The sequence below is a fragment of the Helobdella robusta genome (genome assembly GCF_000326865.2).
Source record: "Helobdella robusta unplaced genomic scaffold HELROscaffold_9, whole genome shotgun sequence".
NCBI lineage: Eukaryota > Metazoa > Annelida > Clitellata > Rhynchobdellida > Glossiphoniidae > Helobdella > Helobdella robusta.
Window position 1 is genome coordinate 2,452,892 of NW_008705512.1, and position 9,750 is coordinate 2,462,641.

Below are 9,750 nucleotides of genomic sequence, written 5' to 3' on the forward strand. Positions count from 1 at the left end.
AGAAGCGGCGCTGCGAGAGACCCAAGTTTGAAGTTTGAGATGGGGCTCCTGCTGTAAAATGTATTCAGCGTTTGTGATCGGTTGGAAACAGATTGAAACCATTTAGTTAATCGATTACTGGTTGAGATGACAGTAACATTTTTTCCTCATTCCTCCTTCGCACCTACCAGCTTTTCTGTCGACAGTTCTGGGTTAGAATTTTAAGATTTTAGATGAACGTGCAAAAGTCGTTGATATTTTATTAAAAATAAAATAAGTAATAATTGTCAATAGTTGTAAAAAGCTACTAAATGTGCTTTCAGCAAACGCTTTTAAAATAAGTAAATGAAGTGCAGTTACATCGCAATCTTCCTAATTTAAGACGACGAGTTGATGCTGCCGAAAAGTTTCTGGTAAGGATTCACACAGTCTATAAAAAAATCGTAAAAGTTTTTCCATGAATTAAAATATTTTCAATTTTTGAAAACAAATCAGCTGCATCGTAGACTGCCAATTCTGGTAAGTAGTAAACACTTTGCATTTTAACGCTCACCTAAACCTTTATGAAGTTAATACTTAATGCACATATTTATTCACATTACTTTTTGATTTATTTTAAATTCGACAACTTAACTTTCATAGAAGTTAAATTTGGTATTTAGCATTTAATGCTTAGTGGTTACTTTCTCTTTTACCAATGGTAAATAAATAAACATTTCTACAATGTGGTTAATTATTTGTTCTCTTTTTCATAAAACAAAAACTTATACTTACAATTTTTAACCTCAGTTCTTAAAAATTAGCATCATTGTTCGTAATGAATGTAAAAATTACTTTTGTGAATAAAAATAACTAATGTAACGAAATTACGTAATCCGTGTTGTGCATAACAAACAGCAACATTTTATAAATGTGTACTACTAGTACATATATGTAACAAACAGCAGCTAAACAGCACTTCAAATTCACCCATCTGTTCATCACCAGTCATTTCAGTGCACCTGCATGCATGCTTTGTAAATATTTAAAGTGTAGACTTTATTACGTGGCTCGTATTTCTTTTGCTATATATTCAAATTCACGAAAAGTGATTACTCTGAAAAAACAAAAGGTGAGTTTATTAGGAATTGTTTGAAATTTCGGTTGCAACATCTATTTTATATTTTATAAACTAGTTAAATTTATTTTATTATCAGATAGTTTGAAGAGGATTGCAAGATTTTGCTTAACAAACGTAATTGTTAATTTTTGAAATTATGAAGTATTTGGCCCCAGAAATTCCAGTGACACCGTCGTCAAAAATAAATCATCAATTACAAATGCGCTTCGGTCATCCACCGGATAATTTGATAAAATCCTTAGTGGCTCATTACATATGTGCCGTTTTCTATTCTATGAATCTCCTTTACAAATCTCTTATTAGAACAAGTTATTTTTCAGAAAAATCTACAACAAAAGACAACAAAACAAATGCTCTTGATGGTCCCTACAAAGCTTGGTTGATTGCGTGTGCATCAGTACCAGCGATGTTAATGTTATCTTGCTTCTTGATTTACAAAATCATCATAGCAAGCAGCTTTTTAGCAGAGACCGTTCTCGCTTACGGATTGTCCAGTTTCGCTTGGGTAGCTTTGGCGGCGGGAATATGCGGAGCCTTGTTTTATGATAGAAACGTATCTGATGATAAAATGAAAAAAGAAGACCAATAGAAACAAAATATTCATTTACAAAATATTTCTATTGCCTTATTGATTTCGTTTCGTATTTTTTATGCATTCAATTTTACTGCCATCGATGTCACTTAGCAATTTCGCTGAATTTTTTTAAATACAAGATGAATTTAGCTTTTAAATTTTGCGTCATTTTTAACATTTAGACGACACATTACAAAAATATGTTGAGATTCGAATTCAAATTTAATTAATTTGAAAATATAAAAAAATTCAAAAATAAGCTCGAAAAGTAAATTTAAAAAGTTCAAAAAGGACGAAAATAAAAAAAATAACAAAAATAGATTAAAATTATTAGCAAATAAATTTGAACAATAAAATTCATTTAATAGAATCATATTATTCATACGATACATTAATGCATGAGATCACACTAACACTTAATATTAATACATTTATCAGCAAATCATGTCGACAGAATCCTGGAATGAAGTTTGGTAAATAATACAAAACTGTTCATTTTAATACTTTGAAAAAAACATTTTTTCAATTTTATCAAGATGATGTTTTTGCGGTAGTCGGAGTACGATCTTCGGTTATGTAAAATTCATTTGCTGGAGTTTTAGATGTGTGAATTTCTAAACATATGAAACTGAAACTTGATATTATAAGAACAATCATAAGGATGGCTACTTTAACTTCGTTGTATAAGAAATGAGAATATACGGAGGCAATAGTGAAACCTAGAGCTTGATACATTCTTAAGCTTGAAAAAACTGCCACCCGCTGACGACTACTGAAAAGTATTCCACAGAGACCTTCATGAAAATAAATATTTTAAAACTGTTTAAAATATAAAACATATCGGAAAAGAATATAAAGAGTTTAAACATGTATGAAAAATTTAATTGAAATTTTAACGAATGTCTAAAAATGCAAGAACATAGCTTTTAATTCTTTAATTTAAATTATTAAACAAAATGTATAAAAAATATAGTTATTAAATAATAAAAGGCAAAATTTTCTAAAATTATGGACAAACATACTGTTTGTTAGTGTCTGCCAGATGCCATCAACAACTCCCAATGAAACAGCAACGACAAACACAGTTGCACGTTGATCTGGAGACGGCTTCCAAAAATAAAGAAACAGCAAAGTAATCAAATGAAGCACTGAGCCTATTAAAAAATTTAATGAAATTTAAAACATTAGCTTTAATAATATTATATGGTATAGTGATATATGAAAACATCAAACAAGTAAATGAAGCGAAACATTTTTTGTAAATTTGCTCGATCACCATTCGTTCACACGAGTTCGTTAGATTGAAGTAACACATAAAAACTCGATCCCCATCGAAATTTCCATGGCTTTCAAGAGAATTCGCATTCATCATTTTCACTCAATTAAGATATGACGATGTTGCATGCTTTAGAAATACTGATGATTGTTAAAAGATGTATGCACCGAAATATCATATGAAAGAAACATCAAAAGCTAACCGACTGCCATCATAACACTCTGGCTCAAAAATCTTCTCAGGTAACCACAAAGAAAGGACGAAACTGAATCCATGGCGGAAAAAGTCATCATGACAAAACCAATCATATGCAAACCAATTGAACACGTGACATAAGACTGAATGGAAAAGTATTGTAATAATTAGTTTGAAAAATTCTAAACTTAAAATACACTACTTACATTTGTGAAATCCGCGTAAATAAAAGCTTCTTGAAAACCTAGGTAAATCATCATAGGCAGCATGAATTTCATTTTTGGGTCAACATGTAGCTTCCATATTTCGCACACTTGACTTTTTAGCCCCAGTTTCGATTTATAAAATATAACGTCTAATCTGTCCAAAAAAAGTCCTATAATGAGATGTGCCTGTATCGTAACCAGCATGAAAATCGCCACCAAAATGTAAAGTACGTAAAAATCAATACTAAAATTGTATTCCATCTGTTCAACTGATAAAAAATGAAACTTGAATCCACAGTTTTGAGATTCGTTCGTAAAGTTATTTAGGACCAGTTGAGTTGAAACGGAGGTAACGTTAGATGTTATAAGCAATGTTTTCATTAACGATGATGGAAAAATATAAAATATGATAGAAGACATTAAATTTCCAAAAAAATGAGCGAGATAAATCATAAACAGAAAGTATCCATTAAAAACAGAGATTATATAATCGGGTCGTTTATTTGCTGCCGAAGCAAACGATACAGCTATGCTAGTCAGGTATGTACTCTGGGCTACTAAAAGATTAGCCATCGTAAATCCCAATATTAAAGTGGCAGGTACTAATGTTAAAAAGCTTGGATAAAAGTTGGAAGCAACATAAAGACTGTTCCCAAACAACATCAGAGTGATTACTCGTTTAGGTCTAACTTTCTGTATTATAGTATTGGCAAGAATACAACCGGCAGCAAAGGTAGCATTCATGCAAGCTAAAGAAAACAAACCCAGGCTATATTTGCGGTTGAGACTTGTCTGCAAATTTCGTAATGAAAAAAATGCTGAAAAGACAAACATAAATCCAAAGCTGAGAATAATAAGGTTTTTGAGGTAAGCTTTTTTGAGTTTACCAATGTTTGGATCATGACCAAAGAGAACTTCATGAGGTGAAAGTGAAGGATCTTCCAATCTTTTACGAACTTGTTCTAATGTTGTATTAAATTTTTCCTGCAAACGAGTTTTTGAAGAATTGTGAAGATTTTCCATTGAACAATCTTCCGTTTTGAGAATGAAAAACTGTGTACTCAAATTGATATCAGATTGTTTATTCTCATTTGCCTCTTCATTGTCGCTGTTTTCGTTGGAATTTATCAGCCAGGGCACACGTTCTCCATCCACAACCAAACTCTTCTCGTCAAAAACTGCTTTAGTAGAGTTGTTCATGGAGAAGGTCAAGCAATCAACTCCTCCCTGTACGATTTTATTTTTATTAATTGAACACAACTTAGAAGCAGCTCAAGAAAGGTATATTTTTCTTCCATTTTAGAACATTTACAAATTATCTTATAAAACTATTTTTTAATATATTGCATTCCTAAGTCTTGCTCAAACAATGTGTTATACACGTGATAACATCATAACAATTAGTAACGCGATAACCAAGAATTAATTTATCAGAAATTTTCGTAACATATTTGCAATGTTAACACATTTCCATACAAACAAGCAACACAATGTTATAAAGATTTTTTATTTATAACAGAATTAAAGCATAGTAAGAAATATCAATAAACAAATTTATTTAACATAAATAAATAAGTCACTTATTTCATTTGTCGCACTCGCAATCACTGTAGTTTTACGAAATTATATATATATATATATATATATATATATATGCTTTAGAATTGTACAATATAGATACATATATAAGCTGTCACACACATTCACATTTCCAATGGATGCACATGCACATTATACATATATTGACGCATGAAAAATGCGGCTAAGAACTTGCTGATAGCATTATTGACCATGTCGACATTTAACAAAATTTTTATAAAAAAAACACTTTTATGAAAAACATTAATAGAAATGATATTTATTTAATCTTCTGTAACGCTAACGCTCATCTAACGGCAAACTCAGCAAAGCCATCAAATCGCTGTATGCCTGCTACACGTGTGTACGTATAAGATGTACAAATAAGACGTACATTTCATACAGAAATTTTGTGTACACTTAGCTATTTCACCATACCTCTGCACGTATATATATATATATTTATTATATATATATACTATATAGTATTGTATGAATTCTACCGAATTGATCTCATATCGTATATATATATATATATATATTTTACAATATTCTATAAATTTTACCGAATGTTTGGCGTTAATATGTTTGTAGTTCGTTTTTTACAATATTCTATAAATTGAACAGAATGTTTGGCGCTAATATGTTTGCAGTTCGTTTATATATATATACACATGTGCATATCATTTTGTTTCGAATTTTGCAAATAAGAAATGATTTTCTTCTGCAAAATCATTATAAACCTGAGAACTTTTTTCGACTCAACAGGCCAATTTTAACTTATTTTCAGTTTGAAGAGTGTTGTTTTATGTGTGAACAATTTGATTACTGCAGTGATTTGATGGCAGCCATTCCAAATTATTCTTGTAGGCTTCTAGTTTCCCTGCGTATCCAGGCTTGAAGCTTCATCGCTCATTGATGTGATCGCCATAACGAATATAAAAAACTTACAACTATTAGTATTGCAATGAACGCCATTCATTCAGTTGATTTAGTATTTTAATGCAGAGCACGTTTTATATGACAAATGTTTTATTTAAAAAGATATACATATATATATGAAAATATAAAATTTTAAATGATTGAAAAGCGTTAAAAATTTTTTAATAAAGTTTCAATTTCAGTTTGATAAACTGTATCCTGTAAATAAATGTTTAAATTAAATAATACATGAAAATGAATGTAGGAACTTAGTTTCCATATATATGAGTACCAATGAAAAAACAAATAACTAATTTACTAACAACGTTGGAAATAATAGGCACATCCCTGGCGTTTTTCAGCCATTCAATGGCTTCTGTGTAGTTTTTTTTCTCTATCAAGCACTATTTATTAGAAAAAGCAGCAGTTTAGAAATATATAAAACTAAGAAATCAATCAATCCTCGTTTATAGTCTCCATCCGTTTTGGGTCGGACATATAAAACTAAGAAAATGAAGCAAAAATATTCACTGAAACATGGAATAATACAAAAAATTTCTAAAGAAATTAATAGTATGGAGGATATCCCTACAACTACATCAAATTTTATACAAATTTCATAATTTATTAATGAAAAAGTATATCAAAAACCCGTGGCGTAATTTATATCGCTTAGTTCACGAGTGCTTGAAAACTTCAACATAATCTATGAAAAACATTTCCACAGTCCATACCTATCTATTCAGTGTCAAATGCCTTGGCCAGGCTTGTAAAAACAAAAAATCCATTTCACTGCTCTTTAATTTCTGAAATTGTTTTGCTGTGAAAACCATACACCAGTAACAAAGCAACAATTTACTTTCTGAAAATATGCCCAATTTATAGACACATTTTGTTAACGATTAAGGATGATGCCAGCCAAGATTTTACGAATGGTACAAGTGGCATCACAATAAAAATTTGAATTTTGTGACGAATATAGATGCATATATAGGACTACAAGAGTGATCACAATACAACCAACAATACCTTCGCTATGTACAGCATATTCTCTTTCCATCCTTTAGATCTCAATGTATGCGCCTATGAAAATTCATTTAGTCCATATTTTTCAAATAGAAAATTGGTCTTAAAATTGTTATGAAAAGCAGAGAAAGATGACACACTTGCAAAAAATGATTCAGACTTTCATCGATTGTGGAAACTGGTGGACTTGCAAATAAACTGCTGGCAATTTTTCTTTCCATCCACGACAACATGCACACCTGTAGAATATCACCATGATCATGGTGACGTCGTATGTTGATGTAATGAAGTGATGATAACAGGATAATAAAATTATATTATGACGATGTGAAAAAAATATCGAAAATTTAAATAAAGAAATGATGAAATAATAAAAAATGATATGGAACATTGTTATAGTGATAGGTAAAATCATCACTTGCACACGAACTATTATGAATATAAGTGTAAGCTTCATAATATATAAAAGCAATAAATTATTTAATTAACTTCATGTACACAACATATTGTTATAATTTACAGTGCAAAACAACCAAGGGTTTCAATGATCACAACTTACCCCATAACACCATCTACCAAGAAGATAGTGGTTAGCTGGATCAGTAGGATTTAAACTGATGGACATTTCGATGTGCTCCTGTGAGGTTTATGTTGGGTTGAAGAAAAAAATTCTTCCTGACAAATTAGGTAACAGTATTTATAAATGAAGTAAATGAAGATTAATGTGATAATTTACAAAATGTACAATATTTAAACTGAGGTTTTTGTAAATTTTAATCTGATGTTTAGTATTAATACTGTTATTATGACAGAAATGATAATAGTAATTATAATAAAATTGTTTTTTTTTTATAGTAAACTTATTGCAATTCAAAATTCTCATCATTTGTTATATGTAATTTGGATAAATATTTAGGCCCCAGATCCAAATTACATAATTTACACTCTAATTATTCCCCCTAACTATCTGATGATGACCAACAATAGTAAAGATAAATGTTTAACAAAACTAGAAGAATTTCTTAAAAAGTTAATCTAGGCAAACCTTGAATAAGTAACCATTCTTTATTTTGTTGGTAGAACTTTCGTAGTCGTTGGTGCTTCCGAGCGTGATGGCATACCTGTATTCAGAAACGCTTCCAAATAGATTAATTGTCAAAGTATCATGACAGATATCATGGCATAAACTCGTGCATTTGAAAACTTAAGTGTCATTTGAATACCGGATGCAACAAAAGTCTAAAACAGTTAAGTAATCAACATACAAAAAATTAATGAGATAAAATACCAACTAACCATTTATGAGCGTCAGGGCAATTATTATCCAATGAGAGGGCCCGTTCTGCCAGCTTGACAGATTCATACAGAAGTTTCTTTTTCACACCTTTATCCTTTGTAGATTGTGAATGTAAATAAGTGGATCTTGATAACCTCCACAAAAAATTTGCACTTTGGTTCATCTGCTATATTGGAAACAGAAAAGATTGAAAAATATATTGAAATTTTCAAGCAAAAAATAAAAATGAACTTTTTTAATGATATTCCACATTTCAAATAGAGGCAATAAAAGAGGTAAGAAAAATAGTGTAAACAATCTATTAAATCTGAAACATATTTAATATTGACAAGACCAGATGGAATAAGCCATCAAAACAAGCAGGGCAAAACCATGTAAAACAGCCAAGTCAAATTTACATGGTTAAGCAAGCTATTTTAGTGTAAAGCATTACACTAGTAAGCACCTTGAAAGCTGTACAATGGTATGTATCATGTTATCAAAAAAAAGAGACCAGACTGCAGAGGAACTTTTTTAAAAAAGAAGGTGTGCAGTGGTCTAATCTAGAGGTAGGGTGCAATGATAATGACAATTTAAAGACTTCATAAAAATGTTAACAACACACGCTTAGACGACATTTTCCCCGAGATCGGGGGTTGCCGTTTGGCTACCTATGATGAAACCGAAATACCCCTCGACGCCATCCACATCTGTCACTCGCCTCAGTATCACGCAACCCCGCTTTCACCCTGTCCTTCTCCACCTGCTCTCTCCATCCCAATCGCGGACGACCCCTTCCTACCACTTCTTCAACCTCGAACTCCAACACTCGCCTAATCCCGACCCTTTCATGCCTTCTCAACACATGTCCATATCACCGCAATCTCGATCTCCTTATCAATGTCACAATGTCCTCATTCAGTCCCATCATTGACTCTGTACTATTCCTCCTATCCTTCACTTTAACCCCACACATCATCCTCACCATAGCTCTTTCAGCCCTCTGCAGTACACTTTCCTCCTCTCTCCTCAACACCCAAGTTTCACCACCATATACCATCGCTGCTCTCACACATGCTTTATATACCCTCACTTTCATCTTCACAGACCATTTCTTTCCACACAATACCCCACCCAGTTCCCTAAATTTCATCCATCCTACACGAACTCTAGCCGTAACTGCGCTCAAACATCCTCCATCCGCGTTCAGCTTATCCCCTAAGTAAACAAAGCTTTCCACTTTTCAATACTACCACTCAACCCCGTCCTAGCGTCCGTCCTATTAATCACACCAAGAACACATTTCTTACATTTGAACGTGCCTTCCATTTTTTTCAGTGCCCCCCTCACACCACTACATCTCTTATGCACCCATTTCTGACATCCTATACACAATACCGAGTTAGCCTTCACTCTCCTGTCACATACCCCACAGGGGTCTATTTTACTTATCACTCGCTCCCCACCTTCCCCACTCACCATTACCTTCGTCTTACCAATATTAACTTTTAACCCTTTCTTTTCAATAACACTTTTCCATCTGTCAAATTTTAACTGCAATTCTTCCATGCTATCAGCCATCAAGACTAAATCATCTGC

General features: G+C 32.0%; 2 protein-coding genes across 2 annotated transcripts; both read right to left on the minus strand.

Moving 5' to 3' along the window:
- Window positions 1-2,318: 2,318 nt before the first annotated feature.
- HELRODRAFT_121951 (hypothetical protein) lies at window positions 2,319-4,214 on the minus strand (the record flags this gene model as incomplete). The annotated part of the gene is made up of 4 exons (XM_009033166.1): window positions 2,319-2,467; window positions 2,696-2,827; window positions 3,152-3,287; window positions 3,351-4,214. Coding segments are annotated over 4 exons (1,281 nt in total), but the record flags the coding sequence as incomplete, so codon positions are not given.
- A 2,732-nt stretch (window positions 4,215-6,946) lies between these two features.
- HELRODRAFT_71234 (hypothetical protein) lies at window positions 6,947-8,338 on the minus strand (the record flags this gene model as incomplete). The annotated part of the gene is made up of 4 exons (XM_009032981.1): window positions 6,947-7,114; window positions 7,435-7,512; window positions 7,921-7,996; window positions 8,172-8,338. Coding segments are annotated over 4 exons (489 nt in total), but the record flags the coding sequence as incomplete, so codon positions are not given.
- Between the last annotated feature and the right edge of the window lie 1,412 nt (window positions 8,339-9,750).